General features: G+C 47.6%; 2 protein-coding genes and 1 pseudogene across 2 annotated transcripts; 1 reads left to right on the forward strand and 2 right to left on the reverse strand.

Annotated features, from left to right (window-relative positions):
* Positions 1–16,674: 16,674 nt before the first annotated feature.
* On the forward strand, positions 16,675–17,327 carry LOC119274783 (histone H2B.4-like). The gene has a single exon (XM_037555511.1). The coding sequence runs from the start codon at positions 16,757–16,759 to the stop codon at positions 17,162–17,164; it is 408 nt and encodes a 135-aa protein (XP_037411408.1). The 5' UTR covers positions 16,675–16,756; the 3' UTR covers positions 17,165–17,327.
* Positions 17,328–19,230: 1,903 nt separating this feature from the next.
* On the reverse strand, positions 19,231–20,033 carry LOC119279313 (annotated as a pseudogene).
* Positions 20,034–20,399: 366 nt separating this feature from the next.
* Positions 20,400–21,207, reverse strand: LOC119280821. The gene has a single exon (XM_037561534.1). It carries the CDS (start codon positions 20,928–20,930, stop codon positions 20,649–20,651), a length of 282 nt encoding a protein of 93 aa, XP_037417431.1. The 5' UTR covers positions 20,931–21,207; the 3' UTR covers positions 20,400–20,648.
* Positions 21,208–23,342: the final 2,135 nt, after the last annotated feature.

The raw sequence follows: 23,342 nt of genomic DNA on the forward strand, positions 1-23,342 counted from the left end.
ACACCAATGTGACCAAGGCGGTAGTGCCACAAGTATGTGGGACTATCGTTATCAACTTTACATCTTTTGGTATTCACACTATGAATATGTGTAACATCACGTTCGAGATTCATTAATAATAAACCATTGACCATCGGGCATGACCATAAAACATATCTCTCATATAAATAGAACAACCATTATTCTCGGATTTAAATGAGTAGCCATCTCGCATTAAACGAGATCCAAATACAATGTTCATGCTCAAAGCTAGCACTAAATAACAATTATTGAGGTTTAAAACTAATCCCGTAGGTAAATGTAGAGGTAGCGTGCCGACGGCGATCACATCGACTCTGGAACCATTCCCGACGCGCATCATCACCTCGTCCTTCGCCAGTCTCCGCTTATTCTGCAGCTCCTGCTTTGAGTTACAAATATGAGCAACGGCACCGGTATCAGATACCCAGGAGCTACTACGAGCACTGGTAAGGTACACATCAATTACATGTATATCACATATACCTTTAGTGTTGCCGACCTTCTTGTCCGCTAAGTATTTGGGGCAGTTCCGCTTCCAGTGACCCTTCCCTTTGCAATAAAAGCACTCAGTCTCAGGCTTGGGTCCATTCTTTGACTTCTTCCTGGCAGCTGGCTTACCGGGCACGGCAGCTTCCTTGCCGTCCTTCTTGAAGTTCTTATTACCCTTGCCTTTCTTGAACTTAGTGGTTTTATTCACCATCAACACTTGATGTTCCTTTTTGATCTCTACCTCTGCTGATTCCAGCATTGAATATACTTCAGGAATGGTCTTTTCCATCCCCTGCATATCGAAGTTCATCACAAAGCTCTTGTAGCTCGGTGGAAGTGACTGAAGGATTCTGTAAATAACCGCGTCATCCGGGAGATTAACTCCCAGCTGTGTCAAGCGGTTGTGCAACCCAGACATTTTGAGTATGTGCTCACTGACAGAACTATTTTCCTCCATCTTACAGCTGAAGAACTTGTCAGAGACTTCATATCTCTTGACCCGGGCATGAGCTTGGAAAACCAGTTTCAGCTCTTCGAACATCTCATATGCTCCGTGTTGCTCAAAACGCTTTTGGAGCCCCGGTTCTAAGCTGTAAAGCATGCCGCATTGAACGAGGGAGTAATCATCAGCACGAGACTGCCAAGCGTTCATGACGTCTTGGTTCTCTGGGATGAGAGCTTCACCTAGCGGTGCTTCTAAGACATAATCTTTCTTTGCAGCTATGAGGATGATCCTCAGGTTCCGGACCCAGTCCGTATAGTTGCTGCCATCATCTTTCAGCTTGGTTTTCTCTAGGAACGCGTTGAAGTTCAGGTGGACTTGAGCGTTGGCCATTTGATCTACAAGACATATTTGCAAAGGTTTTTAGACTAAGTTCATGATAATTAAGTTCATCTAATCAAATTATTTAATGAACTCCCACTCAGATTGGACATCCCTCTAGTCATCTAAGTGATACATGATCCGAGTCGACTAGGCCGTGTCCGATCATCACGTGAGACGGACTAGTCATCATCGGTGAACATCTCCATGTTGATCGTATCTTCCATACGACTCATGTTCGACCTTTTGGTCTCTTGTGTTCCGAGGCCATGTCTGTACATGCTAGGCTCGTCAAGTTAACCTAAGTGTTTTGCATGTGTAAATCTGTCTTACACCCGTTGTATGTGAACGTTAGAATGTATCACACCCGATCATCACGTGGTGCTTCGAAACGACGAACTTTCGCAACGGTGCACAGTTAGGGGGAACACTTTCTTGAAATTATTATGAGGGATCATCTTATTTACTACTGTCGTTCTAAGTAAACAAGATGCATAAACATAATAAACATCACATGCAATTAAATAGTGACATGATATGGCCAATATCATATAGCTCCTTTGATCTCCATCTTCGGGGCTCCATGATCATCTTCGTCACCGGCATGACACCATGATCTCCATCATCATGATCTCCATCATCGTGTCTCCATGAAGTTGCTCGCCAAATATTACTTCTACTACTATGGCTAACGGTTTAGCAATAAAGTAAAGTAATTACATGGCGTTAAATCATTGACACGCAGGTCATACAATAATTAAGACAACTCCTATGGCTCCTGCCGGTTGTCATACTCATCAACATGCAAGTCGTGATTCCTATTACAAGAACATGATCTCATACATCACAATATATCATTCATCATTCATCACAACTTTTGGCCATATCACATCACAAATCATATGCTGCAAAAACAAGTTAGACGTCCTCTAATTGTTGTTGCATGTTTTACGTGGCTGCAATAGGGTTCTAGCAAGAACGTTTTCTTACCTACGTAAAAGCCACAACGTGATTTGTCAACTTCTATTTACCCTTTATAAGGACCCTTTTCATCGAATCCGCTCCAACTAAAGTGGGAGAGACAGACACCCGCTAGCCACCTTATGCAACTAGTGCATGTCAGTCGGTGGAACCTGTCTCACGTAAGCGTACGTGTAAGGTCGGTCCGGGCCGCTTCATCCCACAATACCGCTGAAGAAAAATAAGACTAGTAGTGGCAAGAAAGTTGACAACATCTACGCCCACAACAAAATTGTGTTCTACTCGTGCAAAGAGAACTACGCATAGACCTAGCTCTGATACCACTGTTGGGGAACGTTGCAGAAAATAAAAAAATTCCTACAGTTTCACCAAGATCAATCTATGAGTTCATCTAGCAACGAGAGAGAGGAGTGCATCTACATACCCTTGTAGATCGAGCGGAAGCGTTCAAGGGAACGGGGTTGAGGGAGTCGTACTTGTCGTGATCCAAATCACCGGAGATCCTAGCGCCGAACGGACGGCACCTCCGCGTTCAACACACGTACGGTCAAGGAGACGTCTCCTCCTTCTTGATCCAGCAAGGGGGAAGGAGAGTTTGATGAAGATCCAGTAGCACGACGGCTTGGTGGTGGATGCAGCAGGGATCCAAGCTGGGCTTCACCAAGCGTCTGCGAGAGGGAGAGGTGTAGCAAGGGGGAAGGAAGGCGCCAAGTGCATGCGTGTAGTTGCCCTCCCTCCCCCCTCTTTATATAGGGCCCCTAGGGGGGGCACCAGCCCTAGGAGATGAGATCTCCTAGGGGACGGCGGCCAAGGGGGTGCCTTGCCCCCCAAGGCAAGTGGAGGCGCCCCCACCCCTAGGGTTCCAACCCTAGGCGCAGGAGGGTCTAGGGGGTGCACCAGCCCACCTAGGGATGGTTCCCCTCCCACTTCAGCCCATGGGGCCCTCCGGGATAGGTGGCCCCACCCGGTGGACCCCCGGGACCCTTCCGGTGGTCCCGGTACAATACCGGTGACCCCCGAAACTTTCCCGATGGCCGAAACTCGACTTCCTATATATAATTCTTTACCTCCGTACCATTCCGGAACTCCTCGTGACGTCCGAGATCTCATCCGGGACTCCGAACAACTTTCGGTTTACTGCATACTCATATCTCTACAACCCTAGCGTCACTGAACCTTAAGTGTGTAGACCCTACGGGTTCGGGAGACATGCAGACATGACCGAGACGCCTCTCCGGTCAATAACCAACAGCGGGATCTGGATACCCATGTTGGCTCCCACATGCTCCTCGATGATCTCATCGGATGAACCACGATGTCGAGGATTCAAATAACCCCATATACAATTCCCTTTGTCAATCGGTACGTTACTTGCCCGAGACTCGATCGTCGGTATCCCAATACCTCGTTTAATCTTGTTACCGGCAAGTCACTTTACTTGTACCGTAATGCATGATCCGGTGACCAGACACTTGGTCACATTGAGCTTATTATGATGATGCATTACCGAGTGGGCCCAGAGATACCTCTCCGTCATACGGAGTGACAAATCCCAGTCTCGATTCGTGCCAACCCAACAGACACTTTCGGAGATACCCGTAGTGCACCTTTATAGTCACCCAATTACGTTGTGACGTTTGGTACACCCAAAGCACTCCTACGATATCCGGGAGTTGCACAATCTCATGGTCTAAGGAAATGATACTTGACATTTGGAAAAGCTCTAGCTAAATGAACTACACGATCTTTGAGCTATGCTTAGGATTGGGTCTTGTCCATCACATCATTCTCCTAATGATGTGATCTCGTTATCAGTGACATCCAATGTCCATAATCAGGAAACCATGACTATCTGTTGATCAACGAGCTAGTCAACTAGAGGCTCACTAGGGACATGTTGTGGTCTATGTATTCACACGTGTATTATGATTTCCGGATAATACAACTATAGCATGAATAACAGACTATTATCATGAACAAAGAAATATAATTATAACCATTTTATTATTGCCTCTAGGGCATATTTCCAACAATAGAGATTTAAAGAAAACAACAATTTAAACATCTTAAATGTTGTTATCATGATGCGGATGACAAAAACAAGTTTTATGTAATTTTATGAAAACGTTGACATGAGCATGTTATGAAGCATTTGTCACCGTGGCGGAACAAAAGGGGTGCCACGGCAACTACAACGGAAATGGTGCCACGACAACATTTTGATGATCCGACAACTCATTGAGATACCGGTGCAAAAGAGCAAGTGTAAGGATGTTGCAAAAGATGGTGGGGTGATCCCGGTTAACGGGTTCCCACGGATCGACGGCATGGCAAACAAGGAGGAACATGCATGAAGCAAACGGGCATGATGCAAACACGATCATCTCATACAACACATGCATTCGGTCCACGGGTGATCGTCTCGGGATTATACCTTTGAAGCGTGCATTTTCGGAGCGGTTCGAGTCGGTGCGAAGTAGAGGAAGTAGACGTTCTCGTGGCGATCATAGTGGAAGTAGTTGTTCACGCTTCGTAGATGTTCGGGGTCGTCGGGCTTGCCAGCCTTGTCAACTCGAAGGGGCACTTGCATTTTGCAGTTCCATATCCAGGGTCATCAGGTAGTCATTCTCGGCGATGGAGTCAACCTTGAAGTATCCAAGGCTCTGGGCGTCGTGGTACTTGGCGAGTCCGCGTAGTTGTAGACGGGTCGTAGGGGAACTTGGCGTTTGCTCTGTAGTCGTCCACGGGTCAAACAAAGGCATCAACGAATCTGGAGGGGAGCCTGTCGAACAGAGACGCTCGTGAGGACAACGACTGGAAGAAGTGGCGATTACGGTGTTAGACGTGAGGCAGGGAGGCGGAGCTCCTGCCGGGTCGATGGTGACGAGCAGGCAAAGGGGTCGCTGGGACTTGAGCGACGTAGGGAGCAGCTGGGCCGAAGCAAAAGAGGCCAGGGCGCCTGGACAAAGCAGGGGCGGCTTGGCGAGCGAAGAAGGCAGCAGCCGTTCGAGCAGGGGAGCAGTTGCAACGAATCCGGTCGAGACGAGGCCTGAAGGCGACGGATCCGACAGAACGGGAAGCAGCGGCCTGGGCTACAATGGGTGGCTCCAACGAGGGCACCAGCAAGGGGAGGCGCATGGGACTTGACGCGGCAGTGGCTTGGCGCTGTGGAAGGAGGTCATGGGCGAGGAGGAGAAACAGGAGGGCGACGTCGGGTTTGGTGGCGGCGAGCGGTGTTGGGGCTCCGGCGAGCTCCGGCCAAAATGACGGGGAGGAGCGGCGCGGGCGCGGGTGCCAGCATGCACGAGCGCTTGTGCAGAGGGGGTAGGTGACTCCGGCAGGAAGAGGCTGGGAACATAGGGCCTCGCAGGATCTTGCGGGGGCGACGACGAACATAGTAGGTTGGTGGCGCAGCTGCAAAGCCATGGCAGGGAAATAAATTCAGAGAAGTGGCAGAGAGGGAGGAAGGAGATATGAGAAGGAGAGGGACGAGTAGAGGGAGGCGGACCCGGATCCGGTCGCAGGAGGTTGCCGGGGTCCCTTTCCCTGCCGGATCAAAGCGGAGGCGGGCTAGCGGTCTCGGAGCTCCAAGCTTCGATGGGGTGCAGCAATGGCATGGTGCTTCTGCGAGGAAAACACAGAGAGGGGTGAGACATGAGAGGAGAAGGAAGCAACCATAGGAAGGAAGGGAAGGGAGAGGCGGTGCGACGGGGATGGCCTGGTGGCTGCTGCTGCTGGCGGGGAAGCACCGGCGAGGAGGAGGTGCTCAGGCGGTGGCTTGTGGTCGAGCTCCTCTCGATCTGGATCGAGGAGGGAGCGGGAGGCAGGGAGCTGCGGGAGGCACGCTCGATCGTCGGATCTTTGATCCGATGGTCGGGATGGAAGGGTGGCCTGGATCAGATCTGGTTGGCTGGTGGCTGAAAACGAGGACAAGACCAGGTGGGTGGCGGGATGGATCCCGAGAGAGTGGCGTCGGGGATGGGAGTGATGGGACATTGGTCCTAAAATTTAGGGTTACGGGTCTATATATACTAGGAGGTCCAAAACGAGGGCTAGATTGGACGCTTCGATCGTAATCGGACGATCAAGATAAATAGGTTAGGGAGTCACATGAAGGAACCAAAGATGCTTTAGGGGTGCTTGAGGTTGATCCTGACCCAATGGTGACAACTGTTCGGGTCGGGTTCGAGAGAGTTTTCGGACGCGCGCAAGGGGTCTGTGCGCTGTGCAGAGGAACAAGGCGATTGCGTGCAAGTGGGTGGTTGGTCTCAGAACGGTCAACGAAGACAAGCGGTGACGACAACGTGCCATGAAGCCACTTGGAGAAGCGACAACTACTAATGACTACGAGTTTTAAGAAAACATGCGGATGCAAGTTTTAAGAAAACAATGTCGATGCAATGCGCATGATGCTAAGAGATGAGATGCATGACATGAACAAAATGCAAAACAAAGGACAGAACTGTTGGGGAACGTAGTAATTTCAAAAAAAATCCTACGCACACGCAAGATCATGGTGATGGCATAGCAACGAGAGGGGAGAGTAATGTCCACGTACCCTCGTAGACCGTAAGCGGAAGCGTTATGACAACGCGGTTGATGTAGTCGTACGTCTTCACGATCCGACCAATCCAAGCACCGAACGTACGGCACCTCCGAGTTCAGCACACGTTCAGCTCGATGACGATCCCCGGACTCCGATCCAGCAAAGTGTCGGGGATGAGTTCCGTCAGCACGACGGCGTGGTGACGATGATGATGTTCTACCGGCGCAGGGCTTCGCCTAAACTCCGCGGCGATATGACCAAGGTGGAATATGGTGGAGGGGGGCACCGCACACGGCTAAGGAACGATCACGAAGATCAACTTCTGTGTCTTGGGGTGCCCCCTGCCCCCGTATATAAAGGAGCAAGGGGGGAGGCCGGCCGGCCCTAGGGGGCGGGCCAAGGAGGGGGGAATCCTCCTCCTAGTGGGAGTACGATTCCCCTTTCCTAGTCCCACTAGGAAGGAGGAAGGGGGAAAGAAAGAGAGGGAGAGGGAGAGGGAAAGAGGGGCCGGGCCCCCCTCCCTAGTCCAATTGGGACTCCCCATGGGGGGGGTGCCACCTCCTGGGCTGCTGCCCTCTCTCTCCCCTCAGGCCCACTAAGGCCCAATACTTCCCCGGGGGGTTCCGGTAACCCCTCCGGCACTCCGGTTTTCTCCGAAATCACCCGGAACAATTCCGGTGTCCGAATATAGTCGTCCAATATATCAATCTTTATGTCTCGACCATTTCGAGACTCCTCGTCATGTCCGTGATCACATCTGGGACCCCGAACAACCTTCGGTACATCAAAACATATAAACTCATAATAAAACTGTCATCGTAACGTTAAGCGTGCGGACCCTACGGGTTCGAGAACTATGCAGACATGACCTTGAACTGTTTCCGGTCAATAACCAATAGCGGAACCTGGATGCTCATATTGGCTCCTACATATTCTACGAAGATCTTTATCGGTCAAACCGCATAACAACGTACGTTGTTCCCTTTGTCATCGGTATGTTACTTGCCCGAGATTCGATCGTCAGTATCCAATACCTAGTTCAATCTCGTTACCGGCAAGTCTCTTTACTCGTTATGTAATGCATCATTCCATAACTAACTCATTAGCTACATTGCTTGCAAGGCTTATAGTGATGTGCATTACCGAGAGGGCCCAGAGATACCTCTCCGACAATCGGAGTGACAAAACCTAATCTCGAAATACGCCAACCCAACATGTACCTTTGGAGACACCTGTAGTACTCCTTTATAATCACCCAGTTACGTTGTGACGTTTGGTAGCACCCAAAGTGTTCCTCTGGTCTCAGAACGGTCAACGAAGACAAGCGGTGACGACAAACGGGAGTTGCATAATCTCATAGTTACAGGAACATGTATAAGTCATGAAGAAAGCAATAGCAATATACTAAACGATCAAGTGCTAGGCTAACGGAATGGGTCATGTCAATCACATCATTCTCCTAATGATGTGATCCCGTCAATCAAATGACAACACATGTCTATGGTTAGGAAACATAACCATCTTTGATTAATGAGCTAGTCAAGTAGAGGCATACTAGTGACGTTATGTTGGTCTATGTATTCACACATGTATTATGTTTCCGGTTAATACAATTCTAGCATGAATAATAAACATTTATCATGATATGAGGAAATAAATAATATCTTTATTATTGCCTCTAGGGCATATTTCCTTCAGTCTCCCACTTGCACTAGAGTTAATAATCTAGATTACACAGTAATGATTCTAACACCCATGGAGTCTTGGTGCTGATCATGTTTTGCTCGTGGAAGAGGCTTAGTCAGCGGGTCTGCAACATTCAGATCTGTATGTATCTTGCAAATTTCTATGTCTCCCACCTGGACTAGATCCTGGATGGAATTGAAGTGTCTCTTGATGTGCTTGGTTCTCTTGTGAAATCTGGATTCCTTTGCCAAGGCAATTGCACCAGTATTGTCACAAAAGATTTTCATTGGACCCGATGCACTAGGTATGACACCTAGATCGGATATGAACTCCTTCATCCAGACTCCTTCATTTGCTGCTTCTGAAGCAGCTATGTACTCTGCTTCACATGTAGATCCCGCTACGACGTTTTGTTTAGAACTACACCAACTAACAGCTCCACCGTTTAATATAAATACGTATCCGGTTTGCGATTTAGAATCGTCCGGATCAGTGTCAAAGCTTGCATCGACGTAACCCTTTACGACAAGCTCTTTGTCACCTCCATAAATGAGAAACATATCCCTAGTCCTTTTCAGGTATTTCAGGATGTTCTTGACCGCTGTCCAGTGATCCACTCCTGGATTACTTTGGTACCTCCCTGATAGACTTATAGCAAGGCACACATCAGGTCTGGTACACAGCATTGCATACATGATAGAGCCTATGGCTGAAGCATAGGGAACATCTTTCATTTTCTCTCTATCTTCTGCAGTGGTCGGGCTTTGAGTTTTACTCAACTTCACACCTTGTAACACAGGCAAGAACCCTTTCTTTGCTTGATCCATTTTGAACTTTTTCGAAACTTTATCAAGGTATGTGCTTTGTGAAAGTCCAATTAAGCGTCTTGATCTATCTCTATAAATCTTGATGCCCAATATATAAGCAGCTTCACCGAGGTCTTTCATAGAAAAACCTTTATTTAAGTATCCCTTTATGCTATCCAGAAATTCTATATCATTTCCAATTAATAATATGTCATCTACATATAATATCAGAAATGCTACAAAGCTCCCACTTACTTTCTTGTAAATACAAGCTTCTCCAAAAGTCTGTATAAAACCAAATGCTTTGATCACACTATCAAAACGTTATTCCAACTCCGAGAGGCTTGCACCAATCCATAAATGGATCGCTGGAGCTTGCACACTTTGTTAGCTCCCTTTGGATCGACAAAACCTTCTGGCTGCATCATATACAACTCTTCTTCCAGAAACCCGTTCAGGAATGTAGTTTTGACATCCATCTGCCATATTTCATAATCATAAAATGCAGCAATTGCCAACATGATTCGGACAGACTTAAGCATCGCTACGGGTGAGAAGGTCTCATCGTAGTCAATCCCTTGAACTTGTCGAAAACCTTTTGCGACAAGTCGAGCTTTGTAGACAGTAACATTACTGTCAGCGTCAGACTTCTTCTTAAAAATCCACTTATTTTCAATTGCTTGCCAATCATTGGGCAAGTCAACCAAAGTCCACACTTTGTTCTCATACATGGATCCCATCTCAGATTTCATGGCCTCAAGCCATTTTGCGGAATCTAGGCTCACCATCGCTTCTTCATAGTTCGTAGGTTCATCATGGTCTAGTAACATGACTTCCAAAATAGGATTACCGTACCACTCTGGTGCGGTTTTTATTCTGGTTGATCTACGAGGCTCAGTAACAACTTGATCTAAAATTTCATGATCATCATCATTAACTTCCTCACTAATTGGTGTAGACGTCACAGGAACTGGTTTCTATGATGAACCACTTTCCAATAAGGGAGCAGGTATAGTTACCTCATCAAGTTCTACTTTCCTCCCACTCACTTCTTTCGAGAGAAACTCCTTCTCTAGAAAGGATCCATTCTTAGCAACAAATGTCTTGCCTTCGGATCTGTGATAGAAGGTGTACCCAACTGTTTCCTTTGGGTATCCTATGAAGACACATTTTTCCGATTTGGGTTCGAGCTTATCAGGTTGAAGTTTTTTTCACATAAGCATCGCAGCCCCAAACTTTCAGAAACGACAACTTTGGTTTCTTGCCAAACCATAGTTCATAAGGAGTCGTCTCAACGGATTTTGATGGTGCCCTATTTAACGTGAATGCGGCCGTCTCTAAAGCATAACCCCAAAAACGATAGCGGTAAATCGGTAAGAGACATCATAGATCACACCATATCTAGTAAAGTACGATTACGACGTTTGGACACACCATTACGTTGTGGTGTTCCAGGTGGCGTAAGTTGCAAAACTATTCCGCATTGTTTTAAATGTAAACCAAACTCGTAACTCAAATATTCCCCTCCACGATCAGATCGTAGAAACTTTATTTTCTTGTTACGATGATTTTCAACTTCACTCTGAAATTCTTTGAACTTTTCAAATGTTTCAGATTTATGCTTCATTAAGAAGATATACCCATATCTGCTTAAATCATCCGTGAAGGTGAGAAAATAACGATATCCGCCACGAGCTTCAATATTCATCGGACCACATACATCTGTATGTATGATTTTCAACAAATTTGTTGCTCTCTCCATAGTACTGGAGAACGACGTTTTAGTCATCTTGCCCATGAGGCATGGTTCGCAAGCACCAAGTGATTCATAATCAAGAGGTTCCAAAAGTCCACCAGTATGGAGTTTCTTCATGCGCTTTACACCAATATGACCTAAACGGCAGTGCCACAAATAAGTTGCACTATCATTATCAACTCTGCATCTTTTGGCTTCAACATTATGAATATGTGTATTACTACCATCGAGATTCATCAAAAATAGACCACTCTTTAAGGGTGCATGACCATAAAAGATATTACTCATATAAATAGAACAACCATTATTCTCTGATTTAAATGAATAACCGTCTCGCATCAAACAAGATCCAGATATAATGTTCATGCTCAACGCTGGCACTAAATAACAATTATTCAGGTCTAAAACTAATCCCGAAGGTAGATGTAGAGGTAGCGTGCCAACTGCGATCACATCGACTTTGGAACCATTTCCCACGCGCATCGTCACCTCGTCCTTGGCTAGTGTTCGCTTATTCCGTAGTCCCTGTTTTGAGTTGCAAATATTAGCAACAGAACCAGTATCAAATACCCAGGTGCTACTGCGAGCTCTAGTAAGGTACACATCAATAACATGTATATCACATATACCTTTGTTCACCTTGCCATCCTTTTTATCCGCCAAATACTTGGGGCAGTTCCGCTTCCAATGACCAGCTTGCTTGCAGTAGAAGCACTCAGTTTCAGGCTTAGGTCCAGACTTGCGTTTCTTCTCTTGAGCAGCAACTTGTTTGCTGTTCTTCTTGAAGTTCCCTTTCTTCTTCCATTTGCCCTTTTTCTTGAAACTAGTGGTCTTGTTGACCATCAACACTTGATGCTCCTTCTTGATTTCTACCTCCGCAGCTTTTAGCATTGCGAAGAGCTCGGGAATTGTCTTGTTCATCCCTTGCATATTATAGTTCATCACAAAGCTCTTGTAGCTTGGTGGCAATGATTGGAGAATTCTGTCAATGACGCTATCATCTGGAAGATTAACTCCCAGTTGAATCAAGTGATTATTATACCCAGACATTTTGAGTATATGCTCACTGACAGAACTATTCTCCTCCATCTTGCAGCTATAGAACTTATTGGAGACTTCATATCTCTCAATCCGGGCATTTGCTTGAAATATTAACTTCAACTCCTGGAACATCTCATATGCTCCATGACGTTCAAAACGTCGTTGAAGACCCGGTTCTAAGCCGTGAAGCATGGCACACTGAACTATTGAGTAGTCATCAGCTTTGCTCTGCCAGACGTTCATAACATCTGGTGTTGCTCCTGCAGCAGGCCTGGCACACAACGGTGCTTCCAGGACGTAATTCTTCTATGCAGCAATGAGGATAATCCTCAAGTTACGGACCCAGTCCGTGTAATTTCTACCATCATCTTTCAACTTTGCTTTCTCAAGGAACGCATTAAAATTCAACGGAACAACAACACGGGCCATCTATCTACAATCAACATAGACAAGCAAGATACTATCAGGTACTAAGTTCATGATAAGTTTAAGTTCAATTAATCATATTACTTAAGAACTCCCACTCAGACAGACATCTCTCTAATCATCTAAGTGATCACGTGATCCAAATCAACTAAACCATAACCGATCATCACGTGAGATGGAGTAGTTTTCAATGGTGAACATCATTATGTTGATCATATCTACTATATGATTCACGCTCAACCTTTCGGTCTCCGTGTTCCGAGGCCATATCTGCATATGCTAGGCTCGTCAAGTTTAACCTGAGTATTCTGCGTGTGCAAAACTGGCTTGCACCCATTGTAGATGGACGTTGAGCTTATCACACCCGATCATCACGTGGTGTCTGGGCACGACAAACTTTGGCAATGGTGCATACTTAGGGAGAACACTTCTTGATAATTTAGTGAGAGATCATCTTAAAATGCTACCGTCAATCAAAGCAAGATAAGATGCATAAAGGATAAACATCACATGCAATCAATATAAGTGATATGATATGGCCATCATCATCTTGTGCTTGTGATCTCCATCTTCGAAGCACTGTAATGATCACCATCGTCACCGACGCGACACCTTGATATCCATCGTAGCATCGTTGTCGTCTCGCCAATCTTATGCTTCTACGACTATCGCTACTGCCTAGTGATAAAGTAAAGCATTACAGGGCGATTGCATTGCATACAATAAAGCGACAACCATATGGCTCCTGCCAGTTGCCGATAACTTCAGTTACAAAACATGATCATCTCATACAATAAAATATAGCATCATGTCTTGACCATATCACATCACAACATGCCCTGCAAAAACAAGTTAGACGTCCTCTACTTTGTTGTTGCAAATTTTACGTGGCTGCTACGGGCTTAGCAAGAACCGTTCTTACCTACGCATCAAAACCACAACGATAGTTTGTCAAGTTGGTGTTGTTTTAACCTTCGCAAGGACCGGGCGTAGCCACACTCGGTTCAACTAAAGTTGGAGAAACTGACACCCGCCAGCCACCTGTGTGCAAAGCACGTCGGTAGAACCAGTCTCGCATAAGCGTACGCGTAATGTCGGTCCGGACCGCTTCATCCAACAATACCGCCGAACCAAAGTATGACATGCTGGTAAGCAGTATGACTTATATCGCCCACAACTCACTTGTGTTCTACTCGTGCATATAACATCAATGCATAAAACATAGGCTCGGATGCCATTGTTGGGGAACGTAGTAATTTCAAAAAATTTCCTATGCACACGCAAGATCATGGTGATGGCATAGCAACGAGAGGGGAGAGTAATGTCCACGTACCCTCATAGACCGTAAGCGGAAGCGTTATGACAACGCGGTTGATGTAGTCGTACGTCTTCACGATCCGACCGATCCAAGCACCGAACGTACGACACCTCCGAGTTCAGCACACGTTCAGCTCGATGACGATCCCCGGACTCCGATCCAGCAAAGTGTCAGGGATGAGTTCCGTCAGCACGACGGCGTGGTGACGATGATGATGTTCTACCGGCGCAGGGCTTCGCCTAAACTCCGCGACGATATGACCGAGGTGGAATATGGTGGAGGGGGGCACCGCACACGGCCAAGGAACGATCACGAAGATCAACTTCTGTGTCTTGGGGTGCCCCCCTGCCCCCGTATATAAAGGAGCAAGGGGGGAGGCCGGCCGACCCTAGGGGGCGCGCCAAGGAGGGGGGAATCCTCCTCCTAGTGGGAGTAGGATTCCCCTTTCCTAGTCCTACTAGGAAGGAGGAAGGGGGAATGAAAGAGAGGGAGAGGGAGAGGGAAAGAGGGGTCGCGCCCCCCTCCCTAGTCCAATTGGGACTCCCCATGGGGGGGGGGGCGCCACCTCCTGGGCTGCTGCCCTCTCTCTCCCCTCAGGCCCACTAAGGCCCAATACTTCCCCGGGGGGTTCCGATAACCCCTCCGGCACTCCGGTTTTCTCCGAAATCACCCGGAACAATTCCGGTGTCCGAATATAGTCGTCCAATATATCAATCTTTATGTCTCGACCATTTCGAGACTCCTCGTCATGTCCGTGATCACATCCAGGACCCCGAACAACCTTCGGTACATCAAAACATATAAACTCATAATAAAACTGTCATCGTAATGTTAAGCGTGCGGACCCTACGGGTTCGAGAACTATGCAGACATGACCTAGAACTGTTTCCGGTCAATAACCAATAGCGGAGCCTGGATGCTCATATTGGCTCCTACATATTCTACGAAGATCTTTATCGGTCAAACCGCATAACAACATACGTTGTTCCCTTTGTCATCGGTATGTTACTTGCCCGAGATTCAATCGTCAGTATCCAATACCTAGTTCAATCTCATTACCGGCAAGTCTCTTTACTCGTTATGTAATGCATCAATCCGTAACTAACTCATTAGCTACATTGCTTGCAAGGCTTATAGTGATGCGCATTAACGAGAGGGCCCAGAGACACCTCTCCGACAATCCGAGTGACAAAACCTAATCTCGAAATACGCCAACCCAACATGTACCTTTGAAGACACCTGTAGTACTCCTTTATAATCACCCAGTTACGTTGTGATGTTTGGTAGCACCCAAAGTGTTCCTCCGGTAAACGGGAGTTGCATAATCTCATAGTTACAGGAACATGTATAAGTCATGAAGAAAGTAATAGCAATATACTAAATGATCAAGTGCTAGGCTAACGGAATGAGTCATGTCAACCACATTATTCTCCTAACGATGTGATCCCGTTAATCAAATGACAACACATGTCTATGGTTAGGAAACATAACCATCTTTGATTAATGAGCTAGTCAAGTAGAGGCATACTAGTGATGTTATGTTGGTCTATGTATTCACACATGTATTATGTTTCCGGTTAATACAATTCTATCATGAATAATAAACATTTATCATGATATGAGGAAATAAATAATATCTTTATTATTGCCTCTAGGGTCCTATGGAGCGATGGTCTTGGGCACACCAGAGTTGCCATCGCCCTATAGGGTTGGCGACGCGATCACATGCTTCCGGCAGAGGCGCAAATGCGAGGTGGCGATGCGATGACGTGGTTGAGGCACGGCGACCGGCGTGCTTGAGGTGGGTGCTGATCTGGAGGTTTTGCACTATTGATCTAGCAACGATTGCACTCCGCGCCGGCGCACGTTGGCCATGGTGATTCCTCTTTGGTGCTCATTTTCGACCATGTTGCCCGTGGGCCAGCGAGCATGTGCAAGGCTTTCTCCGGTGAGGTGGTAGTGAGCGTTGGTGTGCTCCACTATAGGTGTTGGTCATTATGGTGACTACTCCGGTCTATGGTAGTGGCTTGCCGCGGACTGTAGTGGTTACCAAAAGATTTTCGCGAGGGTTCCTCCCTTCATATCAAGTGAATATTCTTCTACGATGCCGAGACTAAACACCGAGACCCGTCGAAGAACGACATTCGTGCTTCCCAGATGAAATGCGAATATTCGATTCCGGGCCTCAACGTCAACATCCAAACGGCGCATAAAAGTGATCAAACATGGGATAGCACCAGGCTCGTTGGCATGGTCACCAATGTTGCGATTCTCAATACAAAGCCGATAAACCTTACAATTTGAAGCATATCCATGCTCCTTGGAATCGAATAAAGTTACGATTTTTTCTTCGACGGCCTTGCATGCCATGAAATCGAGGATAATGGGAATCCCACATGTAATACTGGTAGTAGATTAACCCCATGTATTGCAACCGATTCACTACTGAAGTTGAACTATGCTACTTTTGAAAAAAAAAGCAAGTGCTTTGCAGCAAAAAAAAAAGTCGGTCGAAAAACATTTTGTTTGGAGAAAAGATCGAAAAGCAAATTGAACCCAAATCCCCGCCGCGGGAGATGCGCGCGCGTGGGCCGAAACCCGTGTGCTCCCCGCCCACCTACTTTCAGCCACGTCAGCGATCCGCGCCAAGGCGCATCTGGGTCGTCCACCGCGCCCCGCGACGGACGGCAGATATCCTATCGATCCGCGGCACCCACCCCTCCACCAATCAGAGCCCGCCTTCCCCGCCTATAAACCCACCGCGACCTCGGCCCCAATCCACCACCAATCCTCCCACCTTCAATCTCATCCCCCCCCACACACCACAGCACCTCTCCCCGCCGAAGCGTCCGCATCCGCATCCATGGCCCCGAAGGCAGCCGAGAAGAAGCCGGTGGAGAAGACCCCGGCGGGCAAGAAGCCCAAGGCGGAGAAGAAGGTGCCGGCGTCCAAGGAGGGCGGGGACAAGAAGGGCAAGAAGAAGGCCAAGAAGAGCGTGGAGACCTACAAGATCTACATCTTCAAGGTGCTGAAGCAGGTGCACCCGGACATCGGCATCTCCTCCAAGGCCATGTCCATCATGAACTCCTTCATCAACGACATCTTCGAGAAGCTGGCCGGCGAGTCCGCCAAGCTGGCGCGCTACAACAAGAAGCCCACAATCACGTCCCGGGAGATCCAGACCTCCGTCCGCCTCGTCCTCCCCGGCGAGCTCGCCAAGCACGCCGTCTCCGAGGGCACCAAGGCCGTCACCAAGTTCACCTCCGCCTGATTCCGCCGTCCACGTGTCTTCTTTGATGTATCCATCGATCGATGTTGTTGCTCTGTAGTAGTTAGCTGCTCGTGCTCTGTCGTGTTGTAACTTGTGCTGGTTGTGTGGGATCACATTTCATGATCCGGAGAAATAGTAACAGTGCTTATTTCAGTTCTTGCCATGATCCTGTGTGGGCTACTTTGGTCTTGGTTCGATTTGTTGTGCGAGCTGGCTTTTTCTATGTAAATCTATGCGCCAACGACCCTGAACTTGCAGACATGTCTCTCTGTTTCCAATCTTAGTTTCAGTTTCAGATCGCCCTGTTTCAGTTAACTGATGAAGTGTCGATATCTTCAGACAAACTCAGTTTCAGCTCCCGGCCTTTTGTCATGCTCCCTGAATGGCCATGATCCCTCAAAACGGATCGTCAGGTTAATGGATCAGGCAAGCTTGTTCTAGCCGAGGAGTGGATGTTTACTTAGAGAAGATGCACATAAACTTTTCTTGTGCTGAGATGCATATTTTGTACCATGTGTATTTTCTTTTGCCACTTTTAGTAATAATGTAATGGCATTGTTCTTGGGAGTACATGGTATGCAAATCGTACAGATTAGTCTGATGGAACAGCCGCGATCGTGTCGTCTCGTCATCAGAAGTGTAAAGAAAGAGAATGGGCGGCGAGCATTGGTGCAAGCTGAGCTTCACTCGATTATTCCCTGATGGTGCCTGAGACGAAGTCAATGGTTTTAGTGCCTTGCTTTGGTCTGGAGTCAACATCTGGTGCCAAATTGTGCTGATGTTCCATGCGAAATTTATGCGTGTTGGAAGGTCATATAATAAGCTTGCGGGAGCAAAATGAATTTGGGACAACACCGGGTTTCCCCACCTGAATATATGTTAATAAAAGAGGCCCGAGAGAACAACTAAATATATTCATGAAGGAGGGAGATCTCAAAGCCGGACACTATAGCATCAGGTGTAGCAGGGGATCAGGAAGGGGGAGTGATGAGAAAGGCAAAATTGACAAATTTGACCTATGAACGAAATCAAATCACAGAATGAACTGCTCGTGAAACTATTTCACACGGCTGACCTTTTTGTGTGACGCCCGACACGAAGGCGCCACACTACACTGTGCAACGCCTCGCAGATAAGCGCTACACGCCTGGCCAGCGTCGTACCCGTGTGATCCAAAAATTACTAAGTCAGTGTGCAGCGCCTGAGAGCTAGGCGCCACACTATACAATGTAGCGCCTAGCTTCTAGGCGTTGCACTAGTGGTTGCTTCATTTTGTAGTGCAACCACTAGTGCAACGCCTGAGAGCTAGGCGCCACACTATTCAGTGCAGCGCCTAGCTCGTAGGCTCTGCACAATGACTTAGCAATTTTTAGACAGTCTGGGGTGCAACGCTGGCCAGGCGTGTAGCGCCTATCTATGAGGCATTGCACAATGTAGTGTGGCGCCCTCGTGTCGGGCGTCACATAAAAAGGTTAGCCGCGTGAAATAGTTTCACGGGTAGTTCATTCTGTGATTTGATTTTGTCCACAGGTCAAATTTGTCAAATTTGCCGATGAGAAACAGAACAAGGAGCTAAGGAGATCCAAATGAAGCTCATTAGTTGGGACCAATACCCAAGGCAGAGATTGACAATTTTTTAAGCTCATGAGATTGAAATCCGGCGAGTTTGGTTGATGTTTTTTTTTCATTTCTTTCATTTGTGCAAACTATTACTCCCTCCGTCCCATAATATAAGAATGTTTTTGACAAGTGTCAAAAACGTTCTTATATTATGGGACGGAGGGAGTAATACATTGCAGCGTATGATGACATTCAGGAGGATCCAAAGCGCAAAGCATAAAAGGGAGCGCAAAGAAACCGCAAAGCATGAGTATTTAACCAAAAACTACCACATTTCATGGAAACATGTCGAAAAACTACCACTTTACGATTTTGTATGAAAAACTACCACCTTTTTTTTAATCCGTGGCAAAAAACTACTAAGTCGCGAAATCGCTCGCTTCGCCCGCACTAAGCACGAATCTGACAGGTTGGGCCCACGAACCAGGTGCCACTGTGGCCAACCGTCACCACCGCGCGTTAACTGCCGTTAACGGCGTGCTAGCCTCGTCCGCGCCGGAGTCAGATTTCGCGCCGGAGTTCACGCCGAGCACATCCAGTTTCGCCGTCCTCACCTGCTCCTCCCTCCTCGTCCACATCCTCTCCCTCCTCTCGTCCCTCTTCCCCCTCGGCCCGTCCGGGTCGGCCGCCCCAGTGTCGAACAGCACACCGCCGCCGCGGGGGGATCTGTTGCTGCCGCTGCCGGTGCTCTGGCGCCTGTCGGTCTTCCTCGGGATACGACCGCCATAGGAGGTGCCGAGGAGGCGGAAGTCGAGGAGGCCCCAGCCGTACTCGTCGGAGACTTCCCAGCCGAAGCGCTCGGCCATCTCCTGGAGGGGCCCGTCACCGTCAACGTCGTCGTAGACTTAGTCGAACTTGGAGTGCCGCGAAGGAAGTGGTGCACGTGCTCCCACTCGACGCGGTCGACGTAGACGGGGTCGTCGAGCACCTCGCGCGCCAGGCGCGCCCAGACCAACGTGTCCCCGTAGTCGAGCTCCGCGACCACCCAACGCAGGTAGGACGGCGACAGCGTGCCCAGCATCTGGCCCTTGTGCTTGCCGAAGTCGATCACGTGGTCCCTCGCGGGCCGCGAGGACGCGCCCGGCGCGCCAGCCCCGAGCGGGCGGAGGAGGGGGATCCTGGCGGGTCTGGGCAGCGTGGCGGTGGAGCGGCGACGGGGAAGGGGGGAGGGAGGCGCCGCTAGGGTTTGGGGTCTCGGTGACGGTGCTGAGAAGGAAAGGCAGGCCCTTGCGGCGGCAAGCGGGAGCATGGCGTGCTGGCGGGGCCAGAGAGCGGGGAAGGTTCCGACCGCAAACGCCCCCGTTAACGTCCGTTAACCCGTGGCGAGCGATGGTTGGCCACGGTGGCACCTGGGCCCAACCGGTCAGATTCGTGCTTAGCGCGGGCGAAGCGAGCGATTTCGCGACTTGGTAGTTTTTTGCCACGGATTAGGACAGGTGGTAGTTTTTCGCACAAAATTGTAAAGTGGTAGTTTTTCGATACGTTTCCATGAAATGAAATGTGGTAGTTTTTGGTTAAATACTCGCAAAGCATCAAAGGGAGCACAAACCAACCTAATAAACTGAGAGAAGGAAATCATCAGATTTCCACCAACAACATGAACTCTGAACTTGCAGAACGTGGGGTGGTGAGTCTATTTCAGTTAACTGACGAAAGCGTCGGTATCTTCAGACATAAACTCAGTTCGATGGCTTTGATCGCCTGAAATTGGTTTCTTTCCAGCACTGTATTCTGTACAACACGCGGCTTCAGCTAGAAGCCCAAGTTAACAGCAAATGAACACGCCCATAGTACGGTGTGATCGAACGAAGAAATAAGTCTCACACGCGCGCGGCCAGACCACGAGCAGCCCGTCATTCAGTGCTCAGTGGCACACGATGGTCCCGAAGCAGTCGATCCCATCGAACTCCGGCGCGAACCGCGGCCGCAACGTCGGCGGCGACTGCGACTTCCCCTTGTCCGGCTGCTGCTCCGCCTCCGCCGGCAGACCGCCCTGCTTCCCGTCTTGCCCTGCTCTGGCCTGGCCGTCGTCGTCCTGCAGCTTCCTCCCCTGCCGCTGCCAGGAGAACCGAGCGCCGGAGCCGGCGCCGGGGGCGACGTCGGCCGGCGACGCGCTCAGGATGGAGAAGGCCAGCACCTTGTCCATACTCGATTGGAGACGGGGGTGATTCCTGGCTTCCTGCAGCAGCGCTTTCTTGCACGCACGCACGCTCTGTGACTTTGCTTCAATCAATCAACTGGCTTTGCTTGCTTGCCTGCTCTGTTGGTGAAGGGAGAGAGGGGACGCGAACCGGCTTATGTAGGGCGGGGCATGGCGGTCATGGAGGAAGTTTTGGGCATGGCGGTTTCTTGCGCTGGAGGAGTCCAGGATATTCGTGGACGCGGCCGCGAGGGAGAACCAGCGAGCGAGCTCGTGACGCACGCGGTGGCGTGGCGGAGGTTGCAACCGTCTCGCGGTTTCGCCCGTGTCTATATTCTTTCCCTCGTGTGCTGTCTTCCCTACCAGTGAAAATTGACAATTCTGGCCATTTTTTCCCCGGGTAAATCTGGCCTTTTTTGAAAGAGAGAATTCCTTATTTAACATCGATTTTTTTGTCCAATTTGACACATGAAACCTTTTTCTTCCTCATCTAACACCAACTCTAAAAATTTGTTCCTTTTGTGATACTCCGTCCATTTTGAGTACTAGCAGTTTAAATGACACCTGAAAAGACGTTTTTAACCCCGGTGCAACTTGTGACCAAAATTATTCACATTACTAAAGAAACAATAATTTTTTTTAGTTGTTAAATGTAAAATTAGGCAGCTGTAAACATGCACGTCTTGGATTTAAATTATTTCAAAATTTAGTTCAAAAGTTCGGCAGAACATCCGCTGTACTTTACCCACCTGAATATACGTTAGTAAAAGAGGCCTCAAAGAACACCTAAATCTATTCATGAAAGAGGGAGATCTCAAAGCCGGACACTATATGCATCAGGTATAGCAGGGGATCAGGAAGGGGGAGTGATCAGAAACATAACAAGGAACTAGGGAGATCCAAATGAAGTACCAGTTGGGGCCAATACCCATTCAGGAAGATCCAAACCGCAAAGCATAAAAGGGAGCACAAACAAACCGCAAAGCATCAAAGAGAGCACAAACCAACGTAATGAACTTAGAGAAGGAAATCACCAGATTTCCACCAACAACATAATCTAAAACCAAGCTTTACTGAAAAAGTCTTTTTCTTTTCAAACTGATACAATATCAAATGGACTGTGCTAACCACCAGTCGACTGGTGGTTAGCAACAGATCCGGACGACCTTCGATCGCTCGTCCCGCTGCGTCGTTCCTCCCGCTTCCCCGATTTTCTTTCTTCTAGATTTTCTTCCCACCGATTTTTATTCTCACCTCGGTTCACAGACTTTTCTCACTTGTCTGGTTTTATATCAACTAGTCTAGATAGCGGAGAAAAAGAAATAAAGTGCTTAAAAGGGGACTTGAACTTTGGTCTCCTAAGTAGCTACTACAGCTACCAACCAACTCACCCGTATTTTTTTATTGTCCACAATACATAAACAGGGGTATTTGAACCCTTTTTCTTTCTATTATATTAGCAAAAAAAAAAACAGTCTTGATAACTTGGAATAAGCAGCGTGATAACTATGACATGACCATCATGGTAACTTCACATAACGCCCTGATAACAAATAACATGACAAAGGTTGACAACTCTATCATTATAATGCTGATAAGCGTGAGAAGCATGCTAAGTTTAGCATGGACAACATGAAAACTTTACACGAAGATTACCAGGATATATTTCAACAACTTTTCCTCCGGTAAAAATTTACTATGGTGTTTGAGTCTACGTTATTAGCTACAAAAAATACCACTCTTTTTGCACACAAGTTATGAATTTTGGTTACCGGGGTATATTTTCAGCAACGAAAAATCGTCTGGTCGAGGTTACCACGGTGTTTGTATGTAAATTATCAGGTGAATGCGTATATTATCATGTTATTTACACAGAAATTATCGGGCGTATGTTTTCAACAATTTTTTCACCCGGTTCAAAGTTATTGTGGAGTTCGTACCTAAGTTATCAGATATATAGTGCTTAAATCATCATGTTATCTACACAAAAATTACCAGAGTATATTTTCAACAACAAAAAACGTCTGGTCAAGGTTACCGGGGTGTTTGTATGTAAGTTATCATATATGGATGTGTATATTATCATGCTATTTACATAAAAATTATTGGGTGTATGTTTTCAATAAATTTTCACCTGGTTCAAAGTTACCTTGGTATTTGTACCTGTTATCAGGTCTACAATGCTTAAATAATCATGTTATTTACACAAAAGTTATCGGGATGGTTTCAATAACAAAAAGAAAACGGCTGGTAAGGTTAGCACGGTGTTTGTATTTAAGTTATCATGTGTGGATGCATATATTATCATGATATTTTCACATAAGTTATCGGGTGTATGTTTTCAATAATTTTTACCTGGTCAAAGTTATCGCGGTGTTTGTACCTAGGTTATCAGGTCTACGGTGCTTGAATGATCAT

This window comes from Triticum dicoccoides, chromosome 3B (assembly GCF_002162155.2).
Source record: "Triticum dicoccoides isolate Atlit2015 ecotype Zavitan chromosome 3B, WEW_v2.0, whole genome shotgun sequence".
NCBI lineage: Eukaryota > Viridiplantae > Streptophyta > Magnoliopsida > Poales > Poaceae > Triticum > Triticum dicoccoides.

Coding starts and splice junctions, on each gene's coding strand:
- LOC119274783 (XM_037555511.1), top strand. CDS start 16,757: ATGGCCCCGAAGGCAGCCGAGAAGAAGCCGGTGGAGAAGACCCCGGCG.
- LOC119280821 (XM_037561534.1), bottom strand. CDS start 20,930: ATGGACAAGGTGCTGGCCTTCTCCATCCTGAGCGCGTCGCCGGCCGAC.